At 52.0% G+C, this 19,616-nt stretch overlaps 1 protein-coding gene across 1 annotated transcript in view; it reads right to left on the bottom strand.

Moving 5' to 3' along the window:
* Nucleotides 1-1,487: 1,487 nt before the first annotated feature.
* Nucleotides 1,488-19,616, bottom strand: part of Tom1 (target of myb1 membrane trafficking protein) — a 35,982-nt gene continuing 17,853 nt past the window's right edge. Inside the window, exons 4-15 of the mRNA XM_090328593.1 lie at nucleotides 19,269-19,418; nucleotides 18,894-19,028; nucleotides 18,660-18,806; nucleotides 15,860-15,976; nucleotides 12,096-12,229; nucleotides 10,133-10,166; nucleotides 9,682-9,775; nucleotides 8,662-8,782; nucleotides 4,842-4,917; nucleotides 3,697-3,756; nucleotides 2,421-2,460; nucleotides 1,488-2,343 (exon numbers count right to left, since the gene is read on the bottom strand). Coding sequence (XP_090184719.1) covers nucleotides 2,189-2,343; nucleotides 2,421-2,460; nucleotides 3,697-3,756; nucleotides 4,842-4,917; nucleotides 8,662-8,782; nucleotides 9,682-9,775; nucleotides 10,133-10,166; nucleotides 12,096-12,229; nucleotides 15,860-15,976; nucleotides 18,660-18,806; nucleotides 18,894-19,028; nucleotides 19,269-19,418 — 1,263 coding nt within the window. The 3' untranslated portion in view covers nucleotides 1,488-2,188. The remainder of the gene's footprint in view (nucleotides 2,344-2,420; nucleotides 2,461-3,696; nucleotides 3,757-4,841; nucleotides 4,918-8,661; nucleotides 8,783-9,681; nucleotides 9,776-10,132; nucleotides 10,167-12,095; nucleotides 12,230-15,859; nucleotides 15,977-18,659; nucleotides 18,807-18,893; nucleotides 19,029-19,268; nucleotides 19,419-19,616) is intronic.

Here is a 19,616-nt window from a genome sequence, read left to right as displayed (position 1 = left end):
AAGGGTTCTGAAAGCCCCCACTTCCCGGCGGTAGAGCCTGATTCATCCAGCACTGCTCCCCTGGCTAGGCTCAAGGCAGCCATGACCACTTAAGAGGCAGCAGCCAAGCTTGGGAGATGAGTTCTGTCCCCTGGATAGTGTGCGGGGGGGGGGGGGTGGGGGGGCGGAGGCTGTGCAAATGGTATCCTGGAGGGGGACATGAAAGGCAGTAAGGAGGCCGAGGTCCCTAGAGACAGCCCAGGAGTTAGAGGGGCAGTACACTGACACGTGTCTACAGCAGAGGACACTCTGGACTAGACAGCAGTAACATGGTGTGTGTGTGTATGTGTGTGCCCCTCCTGGGGTTTGAACTCAGGCCTTGCCTGCCCCCTTAGCCTTTTCACTCGGGACAGAACTTGACCATTTAAGCCACAGTTCCAATTCCTGATTTCTGCTGGTTAACTGGAGATCAGAGGCTCAAGGACTTGTCTTCCTGGGCTGGCGATAAGCCTCGATCCTCAGATCTCAGCTCTGGGTAGTACCCAGAGTGACCTCAGCTCCTGGGTGGTGCCCAGTAGAGAAGTATTTTCTGTGTGGCAGGTGTTGTGCCGATTGTCTTCATAACATTCATAAAAAGATTACCAAGGAAATGGAGGCACAGAGAGATGAAGTAATTAACAGCTCAAAGGGGCTGCCCAGAAGGTGCTACACCACCCCTGAAAGGTCCCATTGCTGGGTACTGACGACAGACTGCCAGGAACTCTGGTCAGAGCTTTCCTGCAGGCCCTGGCCTTTCCTCCTGGGAGCTCCCCTCTACGTGCCTGGCAAGAGGCTGTTGGAAGACTCTGAACTAGGCTTGGATGAGGCCTGGATGGCTGATGGCATAGTGTCTGCAGGCTAGGCCTGGATGGCTGGTGAAGTGGCATGGCTGTAGACTCTGAGGCTGGCGGGGGTGTGTCATCTTGGGGCAGTGCTCCTCCCCTGATGGGATCAGCCTAAGGTGCTTGCTTTGGTGCCTCCCTAAGCTGCCTCCTATACCCAACTGTATTTGGAGGATGAAGCTCCACCTGGCCTATTACCGCCCCCCCTCACCCCCTCCCGAACGACAGATGGAGAGGGAGCTGCTCGCGCAGACCCTCCTTCACACCCAGGAGCTCAGGCCAGAGTGGGGCATGATGTTGCACACTGCTCTTCTTGGCCTGAACTTTAGGGCAGGCAAACTGCTCCAGCCCCAGGCTTCTGCTTTCAACACTCAGGTCTGGGTAAGGAGGTACCCAGAGCAGAGCCTCCTGGGGGCCTGGTATGCAGAGTACAGATCCAGAAAGGCGGTACCCCAAGCCCTAGGATCTCTGCAGGGGCCCAGAATCATAGGCTGTGTGCCAGGGAAGCCAAACTGAGCTTCACTGTTGTCGTCTACAAAGCAGGGACTGTGTAGTTATGCTTTTATGAGCTGGGCAGTTCATGGAACTGGCCAAGTCAAACCTCAGACGCCACACACTGCTGCCAGGATGGTTTTCTACCTTTATTTGCTGGTACCAAAGGCAGCTCTCTTGTATAAGAGGACCAATCAACAGCTGGGCCCCAGTGGGTGGAGCCCTGAGGAAGGACTGCGGTGGGCCTGGGCTCTCAGCATCCTCTAGGCCACACCTTGCTGCCTGGGCTCCTGAGGTCTGGCCTCACCACTCGCAGCTTTGCAGCTTCGTACCTGGACAGTGAGCAGCTCAGCAGGGGCCACCCCACCCTCAACAGCCAGCCAAAGCCTTTGGGCCCCATGAAGCAGGGGCTGGAGAGGGTGGGGCTGTAGCATGAGCTCCCTGTCACCAGCCACTAGCTGGCCTACCAGCAATGTGGACTCTGAAAAGCTCCTCTGAGGCAGGGTCTACCAGCGGAGACCCAGTGGGCCAACTAAGCGGCCAGGCTGTTGGGGCCTCCAGTTCTCAGCAAAGTCTTAGTGGTTGGCAGGGTGGCGAGGGAGGTAGGAGCAGCCATGATTCTGATGGAGGCTGACCTGTGTCCTCTGTTAATCTTCTTGCCCCCAAGGCCCCAGGCAGCATGGCCCAGCCATAGCTGGATCTGCTCCATCCTAAGGAGGAGAGAATGGGGTAACAGAATACCCCCAAAGCAGCCTTAATACCAAGGGAGGGGAAGAGGCCCCAGCTGGGGTATGGGAGCAATGGGGCCCATGGGTTGAGGGTACCAGGCCCCACAATCATAAGGCAAACAGCATGTCATCATCCTTCTCCTGGGTCTTCCTCCGAGGGGCTGCACCAGGACGGGGCCCCGGGGGCCCCTCAGTGGAGGGGCTGGCCAGATTGGGCAGCCGGTCAGCGGCTTTGGCGCGTTCTTCCAGGAACTTGTCAAATTCTGTGGGAAGATGGGGAGGGTAGGTCTGGTGCACAGAGCCTGGGGAGTGGTGGGGGCCAGGGTGGGGGTTCTACTACCTTCACTGGTGACACCTGTGGGCTCTTCTGTATCATGCCCCTAAGGATTCAGAAAGAAAGGAGCAGAGATTAGTAGTTACTGGACTGCTCCTGCAGTCCAAGAGGAAGCTAGGTCCTAAGCCTTGACTCACCCCCTCTTTGAGCTACAAGACCTGGGGTGTCTCTTCATCCTTTAAAATTGGGAGGCTCATGGTTCAAAGCCAGCCTGTGCAGAGAATCCTTGGAGACATTCCTCCAATTAACTAGCAAAATGCTGGACTGAAGGCATAGCTCAGATACAGAACCAGATGTGACAAAGAAAGTAGAGTGAGTACAAGACCTGCCTTGAGTTCAAACCCCACAATCGGGACAATAGCAACAAGAAAATTTAAAAGTGAAGTAAAATGGGAAGTCTCAGGCTAACTTGGTGGTGTTGGAAGCTAAAATGGGTCTACAGACTGACAAGTGCAGGGCACAGGTGCTAGTGGTCTCCAGTGCCCAATTCCTTTCCACTCAGTGTCCAGAGGGGTAGACCATCTGGCTCTGCGGAGGAAAAGATGACACCGACAGAGGCCTGGAGCTATTGAAGCTAAAGCTAGGGAGCAGAGATAGAGTAAGGTTTCTGACCCAGAAAGGTCCAGCTTCTGGGCCCTGCCTGACTTTGCCAGTAGAGGAATGCAGCCTCTGGGCATAGCAGGCCCAGTCTCCTTTGCTACTCCGTACCTGGGTGGGAAGGTGGGGGCAGAGAAAGAGCCCTCAGCATCAAAGCCGAGTCTGCCTCCACCTCTTCTGCTCCCTGGGGTCAGCAGTAGTGGGGTTGGAGGTCTTTGGGTACTGCCCTCCTCTGGGATGTAGCTGGGGGAGTACTGAGCTTGGGAGGGATGAGGACACTGACATACGCCCCTTCTCAGCAGCTGTTCACCTGGCCCAGGGGACTGTACCACTCTATTCTGGCCTAGTGGCCGTTCATTCTCCATGATAAAATGAAATCCCCAGACAGGCCCAGTGGCTCATGCCTGTAAAGCCTAGCTACTCAGAAGGCCAAGATCTGAGGATCGAGGTTCAAATCTAGTTCGGGCACTAAAGACCATGAGACTCTTTTCTCCAATTAATAACTAGAAAATGGGGCAGGGGTGGAGAGGAGGGAGGGCGTGAAGCCTTGAGCTGAAGAGCACAGGGACAGCACGCAGGTCCAGAGCATGCAGGTCCAGAGCATGCAGGTCCAGAGTTTAAGTCCCATGACCCACACACAAAAAAATGAGACCCCTATGTGAGGAAAGGGTGAGCTGGAACGTACCACATCCGTGGACAGCCACTGCTCAATGTCCTCCATGATTCGAGCCTGGGTGGCAGGGGTCTGGAAGGCAAGGGGCATGTTAGTCAAGGGTAGAAGCCCCCAGCTGGGCAGGCTGGGACAGCTGCCCACCCCTTGTCTTGAGCATCATTTTCTTTGCTTAGATGGCCATGTGTCCTGCTAGATTGAAGATCCTTGGATTCCCATCTTTGGCTGTCCAGAACCCACTGTTCTGTTCACTGTGTCAGCCTATTGATGAAGGGAGGCATGTGTGTGCAGGGCCAGGAGATCAGGCAGGAGTGAGGCTCTTAGCAGCTGGAGAAAGGGCAAGCATCCATGGGGGCCCTTAACTTTCAAAGAGGGTCTGCCCAGTTCTGACATATTGGGACAGAAGCCATAGACCTCTCAGCCTCCCCGAGGTCTCTGGCTCCCTATCATCTCACACTTCCTCTCTCATCCCCAGCCCACCTAGCCTTAGAATCCATCTACCATACCCTGCTTCCTCAGCATCTTCCAGCTCCCCTGCCAGCCACCTCCCACAGAGCTGCTCTGCTCACTGAAGCATCAGCTCTCACACCACCAGGTGCATGCTCAAAGGTGCAAGCGTTGTGCTTGCATTCTTGCAGTGCAGCAAACACGTGGCTGTGTTAGGCCTCTCACTGCCCTCCACTTGTGCTCTTACAGGTGGCAGGTCTCTGGAGAGCATTGAGGGGGCTGTGACAGGCACTGGACGCTGACGCTGGCTGAGTGCAGATGCGCATGCTCCCACACCGCCCACTGAATGCACAATGGCTGCAGCTGCTAGAGGCTCCAGGTGGAGAGGAAGAACCATGTTTGGAAGGATGGAAAATCTGCCTGAGGACCCACAGCTGGTATGTGACAGCAAGGGATGTAACCAGGGCTGCAGGATGCCAGCTCCTTGTAGCCTTGGGTCTGAGGCTGGCTGGCTAAGCATGGACTACATGACAACCTCTCCAGCCATCTCCTTGACTGTCAATTTGGAACTGACGCATTAGCCACAAGGGCCAACTTACAAAGGCTTGGCCTTTTGCATCTGTATGTGGTGGGTCAGGGTTGGGACCAGCCAGCATTGGGCTTCCCCCATTTCTTTCTGGAAGATCTGGGTGAGCCTGGACACTTCTGCTTACCGCACTGGTGCTCTGTTGTCGTGCGTCGAGGGCTCCAGCCAGGCCATCTGTGGCTTGGAGGGCTTCGTATTTCACCCTGAAACAGACAACCAGGGTATCAGATGCTGCTTAGGCTCAGCAGACCACCTGCCAGAGAGTGTGAGGACTGAGGGGACTATGTAGACCTTGGGGGGGGGGGGCAGGCAGAGAGGGATGGCTCAGGTCATATAATGACATAGGCTGGGCCCAGCTCTCCTGGGAATGGAAGGAAGGTTCTCATTTTCTGCCTCAGGAGTTAGGCTCAGGCATGCAATCTATGTGACAGGCATCAGCAAAAGCTAGTGAATTTAGGGAGAGTGGCCAAAGATCAGGAATAAGACCTGATGACTGTAACCACGTTTGGCCAAGTTAAGGGGCTGGAAATAGCTCCAGTGGCCAATGCACATGGGGCATTATCTATGGACCCTTCCAGCTCAGTGTAACACTTGTGGTTGCATTCAGCTGTGTCTGAATTGGGGAGTCCTGCTGCTGACAGTGAGGGTGCAAACTTCTGGGGGAGGGACCATCTGGCACTAGTTTGCCAGCAGGAAGATGGCTGCTTCTTACTGATCCACCTTCATAGCAGGGTGGCCTGGGAAGTGTATTCCTGGCTAAGTCTGGGAATGAGAAACTGGAGGGAAGTGATGCCACAGACTGAGGGTATTCTGTTCTCTGGTCTGTGAGGTCATGGCATGCAAGTGGCCACACTGCTGTCTCTAATAGGTTGGCATGTGTAGGAAGACATGGAAAGTATGACCAGTTCATACACTCAGAAGCCATCGGCAATAGCTAGACACTGGAGGATTTAATCTTACCTACTTAGTAGACTGAGATCTGCAGATCACGGTTTAAAGCCAGCCTGAGTAGACAAATCTATGAGACTCCAATTAACTAACAAAAGGCCACAAGTAGGCCAGGAATTGATGGCTCACACCTGTAAGCCTAGCTACTTAGGAGGCTGAGATCAAAGAATTGAAGCCAAGCCTGGGCAAGAAAGTCCTTGAAATTTTTTTTTTTTTTTCCAGTCTTGGGCTTGAGCTCAGGGGCTAAGCATTGTCTTTGGGCTTCCTCAAGGTTAGAGCTCTACCACCTGAGCCACAACACCACTTTTGGCCTTTTCTATATATGTGGTACCAGGGAATGGAACCTGGGTCTTTGTGCATGCTAGGCAAGCACTCTACCACTAGGCCAACCTCCTGGCCCAACTTGAGACTTTTTTTGTGTGAGTCATGGGGCTTGAACTCTGGGCCTGGGTGCTGTCCCTGAGCTCTTCAGCTCAAGGCTACCACCCCCACTCTTCCTTGAGCCTCAGTTCCACTTCTAGGTTTCTAGTGATTAATAGGAGATGAGTCTCATGGTTTTTTAGTGCCTGGGCTGGCTCTGAACCATGATCCTCAGATCTCAGCCTCTTGAGTAGCTAGGATTACAGATGTGAGCCACCCTGCCCTCCTTGAGACTTTTTTTTTTTTTTTTGCCAGTCTTGGGGCTTGAATTCAGGGCTTTGGCTTTCCTCAAGGCTATTGCTCTACCACTTGAGCCACAGCATCACTTCTGGCTTTCCTATGTATGTGGTACTGAGGAATCAAACCTGGATCTTGGTGCATGCTAAGGCTAGTACTCTACCACTAGGCCAAACTCTCAGACCTCCTTGAGACTTTTATCTCTAGTTAAACATCCAAAACCTGGATGAGCAAAAAAAGCTCAAGGACAATGTCCAGGTCCTGAGTTCAGGTCCAAGGGTGGGGGGAAGGCAAAAGTGGAGTTATGGCTTAAGTGGTAAAGTGCCAGCCTTGAATGAAAAGGCTAAATGAGAGTATAAGGCCCTAGTTCAAGTTCTAGTACATCACACACACACACACACACACACACACACAACTACCTGTCCTTCACTCTGGAAGAAGCCCACCTGACTTAGCACTGCAGACCCTACACAGAGTGGGGAGGGGGGAAGCACTTTCTTTCCTCAGATGGTTTCAGCGACGCTGCTGAGCAAGGCTACTTGTCTAAGTGATTCTTGGGAAAGAGGCTCCCCAGGGGGATGGTGGGAAAAAGGCGAGGAGGAAAGTCCTGCCTCTGGAAGACCTGCCTGAGGTACCCTAACAGCATGAGCGGGCCACCAGTATCCCAAATGGAAGGGCTTTGTCAGCATGATGGGCTATGATGCTGTCAGCTGTGGCTGCAGCAGGAGCAGAACTAGAAATCTCCAAGGTAAAGGCAGGGCCAGTTGTAAGCTAGAGTAAAGCAGGGACCAGGCTTTTTATTTTTTGGCCACTCCAGAGTGAAACCTTTTAATGCTATCTCTCCATATTCTGTGGGTCTTTCCAGGTTTTTTTCTCTGTTGCTTACTGTTTTATTCTTATGTCCCTGCTGACTTTAGTTTTTCACATGTAGTCAGATAATCAGAGATAGAAGGTCCAAAAGAAGTTTAAGGGTGGGCCAGCCAGGCAAGTAGGAGGTCAGAGGGAAGAGGCACTGGGGCTAGGGCACAGTCTTTTCCCTGGTGTTTTCTGTTAAGGCGCAGCCCAATTCTGAGGCAGGGCCTACAAGAGAACCAAAGGCCAGAGAAGGTTCTGGATATTATTTCAGGTGTGCACAGCTAAAGGGAATTTTAAAGATGCGATATGCTTCCTACTGATTACTACAAAATCTAGCTGCTGTGATGTGGCCTGCCTGGCTCCAGCTATCCTCTCAGCGTTCGTTCCCTTCTGTCTATTTGTGACCTGGGCAGAAGCCAGTGCAAATCTGAAACTCTGTACATGCTGTTCCAGTGGCTGAAATGCTTCCTGACCACCCACCCCTTCCATGCCTACCCCACCCTGTAGTCTGTGGAGCTGCTTGCCCCAGCTCTGTGTCCATGATGCTTGCACTGAGCACGTGTGTGTGATTACAGCCTCTGGAGAGCCAGCTCATCAACTGGAGCTTCCCCAGGGAAGCAACAGTGCAAGAGTGTTCCTCTGTCAGTTGCTCTCTAGTATGGCCAGTAGTGCTGCCCTGGGGGCCCATGCCAATGGCTGCTTTCTTGGCTGCAGATCCCCCCAGCTCATTAGGCTCCATGTGCACAGGAGTGTCAGCAGTGTCCCTAACTCCAGGACAGCCGTGGCCTGTTGGACCTGGGCTTGCAAGTACTGACTGATCAGCATGCGACATCTCTGGCTCATGGCCCAGACTGGTTCTGATAAGAGGGCAGGGCCACGCGCAGCCCCACTGACCCATGCCAGCCGCAGGCATGTGTGGACTCACGCTTGGGGAGCTGGGGCCAGTGCAGGGCGTTTCAGGCTGCTGAGTTTGTCCCCAAGAACAGACAGCGTCGAGGAAGGCTACAGTTCTGCCTTGTTGTGCACAAGGTTTCCCCTCTGGAAACTAAGAGAGGCTCCAGGACAGAAGTGAGGTGAAAGTCCCTGAGGATTCGCTACCCTTTGGGGTGGATATGGGCAGTAGGGTGCTGGGTAGTGGTGGTAGAGTGGGGAGGTGGACATACTATGTTTTGAAATCACACAGCCCTGAATTCTGAACTGTACCAGGGGTACAGACATGGTCTCCCAGTGCCTCAGTTGCCTGCTCTGTCCGTGCACAGAGACTGTGACATGCTGTTACCATGGACTTGCAGGCATTCCTGTCCCATCCCTGCCTATGGAGTATACAGTCTGTTCTCTGGCCACAAGGCTCTCCTGGCCACACTGGGCTGGATTAGGGGATGTGTGCCTTCCTCCCTGGTGTGTTCACCAGCAGGCCAGGAACAGGGGTCCCGAAAGGGGCTCTTTCCTCAATGGAAAGCCAGTACCTGCAGGACCAAGTCACTCACCCTTTCCGTTGGTCAGCCAGAGAGCTGCCCCGGGTAAGTGCAAACATGTCAAACTCATCTTCCAAGCGTCCAGAAGCCTCCAGAGACTGCAGACCAGCCCTCACACTGCTGGAGCCCAGGTCTACAGGGGCAGAAAAGACATGTGAAAGATTCTCCTACTGCCCAGTGGCTCCTGCTGAGCCCAGGGCTTGGTGCTAGAAGAGCAACAGGCCTGTGAGTATGTGGCAGAGGGAACGTGCCTGTGGGCAGAGGGTAACCCCTTCCATTCTTCTCCCCATGGCTGTTTTATCTGCTGGGAAAGCAGCAGAGACTTAACTTGTAGTCTCAGTGGGACTTAAAGTGGGATCTGAATGATTTCCTAGGTTTGCATGAAACAGGGAATCATTGATATTAAAACCAATTCCCGTGACAATGCTAACTACTATCATGTATCAAGAGTATAGGTGGCTGTAGTTGTGCATGCTTGTAATCGCAGCACTTGGGAAATGAAGGCAGAACTGTGGATTTTAGGCCAGCCTGGGATACATAGAGAGGCCTCATCTCAAACCACATTCTCTACCCCAACCCACAGGCACCAAAGAGGCTAGCGAAGTAGTTCAGGAATAGAGTGCTGACCTATCTTAGGCATGGCCTTGGATGGGTTCAATCCCTAGCATCCTCTGTCCCAGCCCTGCTCTCAGCCTGTTGCTGGGCTTAGCTTGCTCAGTGTTCCTGACCCAGGAGCATGCAGGAGGGCCCATTCCATTACTGAGTTTCAGTGACGTGCCCAGACTTGCCCAGATGATCTGAGTCATGGAGAATCAGTGGGGAGGGACAGTGGGATTTGTGGGGTCAGTGGATTCAGGGCCCGGATCCTTAGGGGTAGAACAATGTGCTTTCTTCTAATGATCAACCCTTAGAAAAGATTCCACTGCGGTGGGGTCTGGACTAGTGCTCCGCTACTGGTGAGGAATGGGAAAACCCCTGCAGGTGGGCGCTGCTCAAGCACTGGAAGGCGCCATTAGCTGAGCCCACACTTACTCATTCCTGCCAGTTGGGATGAGAGGTTGCTTGTGGTCGCCAGGTCAGGGCCCATGTCGATGAGGTCAGCTGCTGGCTCGGTCTCACGTGTGGCCTAGGAGAAGGGAGATGTCCTACTGCAGCCTCCTTCCTTCCCTTCTTCCAGAAGCACTAAGGCCCGTGTTCTCTGCCCCAGGATCTGTCTCTGGGGCCCAAGCAGTTCTGACTGGGAGTTAGGGAGTTGTTCCCTTGCCATTCTAGACCCAGCTCAGCCACAGCCCCCGGGAGGCTGGGAAGGCCCTGAGGTTCTAGCTGCTGGCAGAGCCTGTCTCTCTTAAAGGAGCAGTGGCGTAAGGAGTCAGAAGGAGACTGGGTGGGAAGAAGCACCACCATGTGCAGGGCATCAGGGAGAGGGGTAAGAACAATACCATTGCTTCTCCTCATCAACACTGACTTACAGACTGCCCCTTACCTTGGCAGTCTGGCCTGTTCGGAACCGTTCAAACCTACAAGACGAAAGACTCCAGTCAGAGAGAAAAGCGGGGGATGTAGGAAGGATAAAAGAAAAAAAAAAAAGAAGACCCCAGTCAAAGGGACAGAGGCCCCCAGGTAGAGCCCCACAGCTAAGCTTTTCACACTGCCTGTCTCAAAAGTCAACACAGTGGGTCACCGTGAGGGTGACAAGGCATCCTGGTCTGGCCTGGACAAATCCAGTGCACATCCACTGTCCCAAAGGATTGCGGAGAAGGATTTCAATCTAAATGATATCCACAGGAAGGCATAACACAAAAAGAACAAAAAGTATCCTCTGCTACAGACTTCCACACCTGGGGGGTGTGGTGGCTCTCCTAGGCACAGTAGGACACATCTCCTGCCTTATGGAACCAAAGTGCTGGGGAGGTAGGAGGAGCAGAGCAAGGGCTGGTCTTGGTGTCATCCATCACTTTTTTTTTTTTTTTTTTTTTTTTGCCAGGTCCAGGGCTTGAACTCAGGTCCTGGGCATTGTCCTTGGGCACTTTTTGCACAAGGACAGTGCTTTGTCACTTGAGCCACAGCACCACTTCCAGTTTTTCCTATGTATGCAGTACCAAGGAATCAGACTCAGGACTTTGTGCATGCTAGGTGAACATTCTACCACTAGGCCATGCTCCAGCCCTATCCATCACTGTTGTTTGTTCTGTGCCACGACTGGGCCTTGAACTCAGGGCCTTGCACACTCACTTGGCATACTTGCTTAAGGCTGGTGCTAGACCACTCCACTTGAGCTACAGCTGTCTAGGTCTGAGTAGCAGTGGCTAGGACCCAGAAAGCACTGGCAAACTGGGGGACGATCACATGGCTGCCTGTCTGAAACCACAAAGAGGGGACCTTTTTCTACTGGGCCAACAAGCAGGAGAGGCTGGGGAGATGTGACTTGGCAGGGTTCCATCCCAATCTGCTGATGAGTGAAGACAAGAGAAAGGCACCAAGGGCTGACAGTGGCCAGCAGAACTAGCACTGTTACCAGGTACACTGAGCACTTTACAGACTTTTCTCCACAACTTCTACTGGACCAGCTCTGTCACAGCACAGGGAGTGTGACAACCACAGCTTGTGGGGCCTAGCAGCCCTCCTCCCTCCCTGGCAACACACCTGAGTGTGCCTCTGGGGAGCTGCGCCTCCTGGCTACACCATCCTGGTGGGACAGTCATGGAGGGCACAGTGGAACGAAGCCACCAGTCCCTGCTGGGGCCCTGACTCTTGCACAGGAAGACAAGCCGGTCAAGTGTTTGGGGTGGATCCACTCGAAGGCAGCACCCTGGGGACACAGTCCAGTCCAGGAGGTTCTTGGCTTGCTCTGAGGACTTGCTTTGCTTGTGAGGAGGCTTTACTGTCCTGCTTTTCTTCGGGTTCTGAAAGCTACCTGTTTGTTAATAAAGGCTGTTCTCCTAATAAATTCTCCCCTGCCTAACTTGGGCAGGACGGGTATATGTAGCTTGCAGTCATAAAACTCTTGTCCAGGCACTGATGGTTCACAATTGTAATCTACCTACACAGAAGACTGAGATCTGAGGATCAAATACAATGTGGGAAGGAGTCTGTGGGATTCTTATCTCCAATTAACCAGTAAAAAATCAGAAGTAGAGCTGGGCTCCATTGAAGTAGTAGAGTACTAGCCTTGAGTGAAAAAGCTAAGGGACAGCTTAGACACTGAGGTCAAGCCTCAGTCCCACACTAATTAAAAAAAAAAAAAGAAACGAATGCCCTAATTAAGTAATTTGACTACACCATGTATGGGTACAGAGCTAACTCCAGGAAGGGATCACAGGAGTGCTCGAAGGAGATGGTCCATGCTATGTGCCCTCTGTGGCCCGCCTTGTGTTTGAGAGGGAGATGAGGAAAAGCTACAGCGGTGAGGAGGCCAGAGCGACAAGAACACGGGAGTGGAGGGCTACCGTTCGTGGCGCAGAAACACGTTGTTGAGGTTGTCATTGACCATGAGCAGCTCCTCTGTCAGCTGCTCGTTAGAGATGCGTGGGATGAGCTCTAGGACCCGCTGCTGCATGGCTCGGCATGTGCGGTTCAGCTCCTGCAGGGGAAAAGGTGAGACACTGCTCACACAGCCTACCAAGGGGGCTTTAGCCTAGGCCTGCTCTGGAGGATGGCCAGTTTCTAAACTGGTCTTTGGGAGTCCATGGAATGGCTCTGGGGGTTCTACAAATATGATCTGAATTTCACTTCCCAATAGCATACACAAAATTAAGGGAACCAATTAATTTGAGGTGGTGTTTCATTAGGCTGTCCAGGCTGGCTTCGAGCCACATGTCCTGCCTCAGTCTCCCCAGGAGCTGAGTTGAGCAGCACTGCACCTGGCTCTATGCTCAAATCTTAACCAAAATGCTAGTTTGTTCTTCTGGCTTAAGTTGGCTTTCTGAAAGTTCCAGAATAAAGTTTCTGCTGCCAACATTTTGCACTTGAACACCCTGATACTGTAGGGCTGGCTAAGCGAACTGTAACATGTTCTCTAGTGTATTAGAAACAAGCTAGATGACTCCAATTACTACTTATATACGCTGGTTTTGAATTTTTTCCTTGTCATTTCCTTCCTTCCTTTCTTCTCTCTCTCTCTCTCTGGCCTGAGCTCTGCCCTATGTGTCCTTTTGCTCAAGGCTAGCACTCTACTGCTCGAGTCACACTGCCACTTTCCTTTTTGGGCTGGCTTTGAGGCACAATCTTCATAGCTTAGTCTCCTGAGTAGCTAGGATCACAGATGTAAGCCACCAGTGCCCAACTACTTTCATTTAATAAGCTTGTTATTTTGGAATAATTTTAGACTGACAGAAAGGGTTCAGTGATAACATACAGAGTTTCCATGTACCCTTCACCCAGTCTGACACTTGTAAAAACTAAATAATAACACAGGCACAATACTATTAACCAAACTATGCACACTTTATTTGGGTTCCACCAGTTTCCCCAAAACTGTCTTTCTTCTGTTCCAGGATCCTGCTCTGCCTTTAGATACCATGTTACTGGCCTTTGACCATTTAAAGTTGTTTGGGAGAAAGAGGAAGAAACTGGAAGCCACAGCCTTAGAAGGTGACTTTCCTCAGGCACCTGCTGCTGAACAGGTGCCGGGTCCTGACTGCTGGCTTGGCTGTAGCGTACTTTTCTCCTGTAGAGATCACTGGGACTAGGCTAGGCTCCAGTATTTGCTTTGGCTAACTGTGAACCCTGCTGATCTTCCCCTCTCAGGGCATTCAGGATGTCGTCATCTGCTATAGTACCAGAGCAGGACAGTGCAGGATGGCTTTCAACATCCTGGGGCCTCCCCGTTTTTCCTCCCATGACCATTTTCTTTCCGCTTTCATGATGGCGACTGGCAAGAACACAAGGGCAGTATTTGAAGCTAGGCCCCCTGGATTAACTCCAGCTCTGGCTGTTTGCCAGTGACACGGCCTTTGGCATGTCATTTTGCTTCGCTTTGCCTTAGCTTCCTGACTTGGAGACTAGGCATAGTAAAAGGGTCAACTGAATGTACATCAAGTATGTAGAAAGAGCCTGGCACCTGGGAAGAATCCATTACATTGGAGCTGTCACCATGCCAACTTTGCCAGTTGGCTTCAGTCTCTGAGTCCCCAAGACCACTCATATTGCATGGCCTTGGCTAGGGAAAGGAAATGAGTTGCACAGTAGTAATTCTGATTTAAAACCTTTTCTTTTCTTTCTTTCTTTTTTTTTTTTTTTTTTTGTGGGTCATGGGGCTTGAACTTGGCCTGAGCGCTGTCTCTGAGCTCTTCCACTTAAGGCTACCACCCTACCCTTGAGCCAAGCCCCACTTCCTGTTTTCTAGAGGTTCATTGGAGATTAGAGTCTCAGGTCCTTTTGTGCCTGGGCTGGCTTTGAACCTTGATCCTCAGATCTGAGCCTCCTCAGTAGCTACGATTACAGGAGTGAACCACTGTGCCCAGCCAGATTTACAACCTTTTCTAGTCCTCAAATGCATGAGTCCTTCAACCTGACATTCCTGCTTTACCTCCTATCCCCTGTGTGGGCACCCCTGAGCAAGTCAGCTGCTAGACCAGTATAGCATGTAAGTCACAGTGACACGGAGACCTGCTCCTGAGGTCTCAGGCCTAGTGGGAGGGCATCAAGCACTCTGCCCCCTCAGGGATTCTGGTGGCTCTGGGCCTTGGTGGGCAGGTGGTTTCTAGTTTTCTCCATGACTTCCCTACAAACACATTCTTTTCTGCTCTACTGGCCCCTCAGCTGGGTACTGGATCATGAGAATAACGTAACACACAGGAATGAAAACCAACAGCTCCACCTGACTTAGCTAGATACCTGCTTATCAAAACTCATACCAGCAGGCGAGGTGACTCACACCTATAATCCTACTTTTCAGGAGGCTGAGATCTGAGGATCATGGTTCATATCCAGCCCAGGACTAAAGTCCATGAGACTCTTGTCTCTAATTAACCACTAGAAAACCAGAAGTGACACTGTGGCTCAAGGGGTAGGGCAGTAGCCTTAAGCTGAAGAACTCAGGGATAGCACCCGGGCCCAGAGTTCAAGTCCCATGACTGACAAAAACAAAACAAAACAGCAACAACAAGAAAAAACAAACAAAAAAATCCTAAAACCTCACACTGCTGGGCACAGGTGCCTCATACCTATAATCCCAGCTACTCACAAAACATATCTGAGGATTGTAGTTCAAAGTCTGCCCAGAAAGACAAATCTCTCAGATTCTTTTCTCCAACTGGCCAGCAAAATCCAAAACTGGAGGTGCTGGCCTTAAGCAAAAAACGAAAGAAGAAAAAAAAAAGTGTAAGGTGCTAGCCGAGCATGGGGAGCTCATGCCTGTAATCTTAGTTATTCAGAGGCTGAGATTTGAGGATTGTGGTTCAAAGCCAGCCTGAAAGTCCATGAGACTCTTATCTCCAATTAACCACCAGAAAATCAGAAGTGGTGCTGTGGCTCAAAGTGGTAGAATACTAGCCTTGAGTTAAAGAGCTCAGGGATAGTGCCCAGGCCCAGAGTTCAAGTCCTCCACTGATGGAAAAAAAAAAAGGGGCCGAGACTTTGGCCTAGTGGTAGAGTACTTGCTTAGCATGCCTGAAGACCTGGGTTCGATTCCTCAGTACCGCATACATAGACATAGAAAAAGCTGGAAGTGGTGCTGTGGCTCAAGTGGTAGAGCGCTAGCCTTGAGAAAGCCCAAGTACAGTATTCAGGCCCTGAGTTTGAAGCCCAAGACTGGCAAAAAGAAAAGTGTAAGCCCTAAATTCAGGCTCTAGTTCTAGTATAACACAACACAACAAAACAGGACAAAATGAAAGAAACACCCCATACTACTCCACCCTGCCTGCTGCTTACCTGCAGGTTCTAAGGGGGTAGAAATCTCACCATCTAGCTTTACCAGGCACAGGATGAGGTGGTCTACCTACATGCAAAACCTCACTCAAGAATCAAGTCCAGAATTCATACACACGAGGAACTTAGAGCACAAGGGGCTACTTGGTTCAAGCCAGCAAGTAGTATAGCTGAGATCTGAATTCTAATCAATTTGAAATAGTCCACAGTCCCCGTTTCCAACACCTTCCACTGCCCCCAGGAATTCCAAGTGAGCTCCGAAGATGCCTGTGGGCTGGGGAGAATTCATGTGTGGGCAGGTAGGGAGGGAGCAGTGGAGCCTGATGGGACGCTTCTAACTCACCTGTAGCAGCTCCAGGTCTGAGGGCTCTGCCTGGGTGGGTACCAGCTCTGTCAGCATCTCTGACATCACCCTCACATTCCCGCTCACCATCTCCAGCTCACTGCGTAGCTTCCCGATCTGAAACACACCATGGTGAGGAGAGAGAAGCCAGGATCTGGAGCCCTTGCTGCTCCCAGGAACACAGCTTGGTTCTATGGTCAGGTAGAGCCCTCAGGAGCCTCCCCATCAGCACCCTCTCCAAGCGGCCTCCCTCCTGGCTCCCAGGCACATCCAGCACTGGGCTTGCCATGCCCTACCGCCCCTCATAGAGATTCTACCAACCAAGGCCATCTCCAAACCAGGAGCTGGATGCAGGGAGAAGCTAAAGACTGTGACAAGCTGAGGGGAGTGTGGCTTCTCCTGGGGCCAGGGTAGCAGCTAATGAGGCCCTGGGGGTGAAGGGTCCACTGAGGGAGGAAGGTGGCTGCAGGTACCTGGTCTCTCCTCCCTCTCTCTCCTAGGAGGACTGAGATTCAGTTTTACTTCTGGATTTAGTGTCTCAGGCTCACCCAAGGAGGGTCCTAAGCCTGCCAACCTGCCCTGCGTAGGAAAGCTATTCACTTGCTCCAATAGTCAAAAGCCACCCAAGTCCATGGCCTGGGGAAAGACTGCCACGGAGGAGCTGCGTGGTGTCCTCAATCAGTGAGCTTGGAAAGGTCACTGTGTGGTGTCTACAGGGTGAGCCCTGTGGGCACGACTCTGGTAGGAGGTTCCCAATACTTCGGTCAAGTTGTTTCCTGAACCCCCCCCCCTTTTTTTTTTTTTTTAAAAATCAAGTTGGCTCATGGGTCTAGGAGCTAGAAAATGACATTTTGGGAAGTGCCAATATATTCTACAATGTGTGACCAAGTTATGATTGATTTTAGATTATGATTATCACTATACAAAGGCATCATTGTGATCCATTGACTTTTTTTCCTTTTTTTTGTGGGTCACAGGGCTTGTACTTGGCCTGGGCGCTGACCCTAGCTCTTCAGCTCAAGGCTACTGCCCTACCCCTAGAGCCACAGCCCCACTTCCCATTTTCTAGAGGTTAATTAGAGATAAGAGTCTCAGGTTTTTGTGCCCAGGCTGGCTTTGAACCTGATCCTCAGATCTCAGCCTCCTGAGTAGCTAGGATTACAGGCATGAGCCACCGTGCCTGCCTGCCAGCTTTGACTTTTTTTTTTTAGTGACAGTCTAGGGCTTGAACTTAGGGCCTGGGTGCTAGGATCATTTTTGCTCAATGGTAGAGGCTAGCTCTCTACCATTTGAGCTCTACTTCTGGCTTTTCACTGGTTAACTGAAATAAGAGTCTTATGGATTTTCCTGTCCAGGCTGGCTTCAAACCCTGATCTTCAGATATCAGCCTCCTGAGTAGCTAGGATTACAGGTATGAGCCACCACTGCCCAACTCAATGATCTCTTAGCAAACACTGAACACAAAACACGTACTGCCAACTTAACCTTTGCCACAGGTAGCTTTCGTTATTCCTTCTCCCTCACGTTAGCTGTTACAGAGGATGAAGTGGGATGCACACAACACTATGCCCGCCTCATGTCATTGACATCCACTTCCTGTTGGTATCCGTAGTTTGTTTAAGGAATACTCGTGTGAGGAAAAGTCCCTGATCCCCAACCTGCTACATCCAGACCTGATGGGACCCAACTACAGAGGAGTCTGAAGTTACAGTACCACTCACCTGACCATTCTAACATGTCCTAGGAAACAAAAGGGGACTGGGAAATGAAACAAAGATACTCTAGAACCTCTCTAGCAGCCAGGTGCTATTGGCTCACAAGCTATAATCCTAGCTACTCAAGAGGTTGGGATCTGAGGATCATGGTTCAAAGCCAGCCTGAACAGGAAAGTCCATGAGACTCTTATTCCTAATTAGCTCCTTGAAAAAAAAGTCAGAAGTGGAGCTATTACACAAGGGGTAGAGCACTAGCCTTGAGCATAAAAGCTCATGGACAGTGACCACGCCCTGAGTTCAAGCCCCTGTTCAGGCACGTGCGTGCGTGTGTGTGTGTGTGTGTGTGTGTGTGTGTGTGTGTGTGTGTGTGTGTGTGTGTGCATACCTGCTCACACAAGGGTATCTGTGTGTGCAGGGCTCCACTCCAGCCACGCTAGCTCCATGTAGAAAGTGATAGTATTCAGCTGCCACTGGCATGCCGTGGATGTGCCTCAGAAGGCAGAGTAGCCTGCTATGCTACATAACCAGCCACCAGTCACTCCTCCATTTGCAGGAGGAAACTGAGGCTCAGGGACAGCTTCAGCACGTTGTCTTGTCTGAGGCACAGGTAGCTATGGGACAGAAAAACTGCTCTGAACTCTTAGGCTGGGCCTCTAGGTTTTACGGAGCTTTGTGGGAAGCACCCAGGGGCCATGTACCTGGTGTTATTTATATGGACGTTTTGCAACTCTTTCTGGTCAGAACCTCCGTTCAAATGAAACAAGCATGCTATCACGTAAAGGAAGTGGAAGGGACCACCTCACAGGCATAAGTTTCCACTCCATGGCGCTCCTCAGAGGACTCCATGCACACCAGCTGAAGTCAGCTAAAGTACAGGATACCGCGGCCAGGAGTCACACACACCTGAGCTTGAATCTTATTGGACTTAGATGAGCTGTGTAACCTCTGGGTGAGTGACTGTACCCCCCTGAGCTTCACTCCACTCCAGGGGTTGCTGGGATGATAAAATGGCAATTCCACAGTCATGTCCATAGTGCCAGGGACCCCTTCCCAGCCCAGTTTTTTTGCCACGGGCCTGTCTGTACCTGTTCAGGAGTTGGCGTGATGGGTGTATCGTTAGAAAGCAGGGCTGGGGCAGGCAGAGGGGCAGTAGGCTGGCGCCCATCCCCTTGCTGGCTGGTGTCAGAGCCTAGAGAGTTCTGTCCTGATGGTGTCTCCGATGTGAACACGGTCTAGGGCAAAAGACAGCCAATGAGGCCTTGTGGGAGGAGCTGTAGGTTGGCCCGCCCTGCCCTGGTTTCTGGTGGTCTTCCCCTCACCCTTTGAGGTGTGTGGATGGGTGACAGCATGTCCAGGTCAGTCATGGGGAACTCCAGGCCCTTCCTCCGCAGGTCCTCGTAGACAGCGACGACACCTGTCAAATCGGGCGAGCTGCGGAACGCGTCAGCCCAGGACTGAGAGGGACAAGGGGACATGGCCGGTAACCACCGCTCACCTTCTTCCCTGGGAGCCCACCCCATCCCGGCACATTCTCTGGGAGCAGTTCATCCCGACATCTTGTTCCTTGTTTTACTTGCATAAGTCTTACTGCACATGTGTAGTGAACTTCTGATCAGGGGTCACCCCAGAGGGACACCCTGGGGAGGAAGTACCTGCACCACTGTCTTGCCTCCTCCCCGCCCCCCAGCACGAACCTGGATGAGATTCAGCACCTTGTCGTGCACCACGGTGGGAGGATTGTTCTTGGGCAGGATGGTCCTCACGAGCACGCCCTCTACGAAGTCCTGGCTGGCCACGAGCACGTGGAAGCGGTGTCCACAGTTCTTGACACATGTTTCCAAGACCTGGAGGACAAGAGGTGCATGAGAACAGCCTCGGCAGAGAACAGGAAGTGCTCAGCCGCACAGAGGGGCCCGGCAGAGGGCAGGGGACGTCCCAAGACAGCCTCTGGAGTGTGGAGGGCAGGAGGAATCCTGGGTTCAGCAACTGTTGCCATGGGTGGGGTGGTGGGTGAGTCAGCTGGAACTTTCTTCCCAAGGAAT

Source organism: Megascapheus bottae, chromosome 2 (assembly GCF_031878675.1).
Source record: "Megascapheus bottae isolate mThoBot1 chromosome 2, mThoBot2.hap1, whole genome shotgun sequence".
NCBI classification, from domain to species: domain Eukaryota; kingdom Metazoa; phylum Chordata; class Mammalia; order Rodentia; family Geomyidae; genus Megascapheus; species Megascapheus bottae.
The sequence above is the reverse complement of the archived record's forward strand: the minus strand, read 5'-3'. Positions and strand labels throughout refer to the sequence as shown.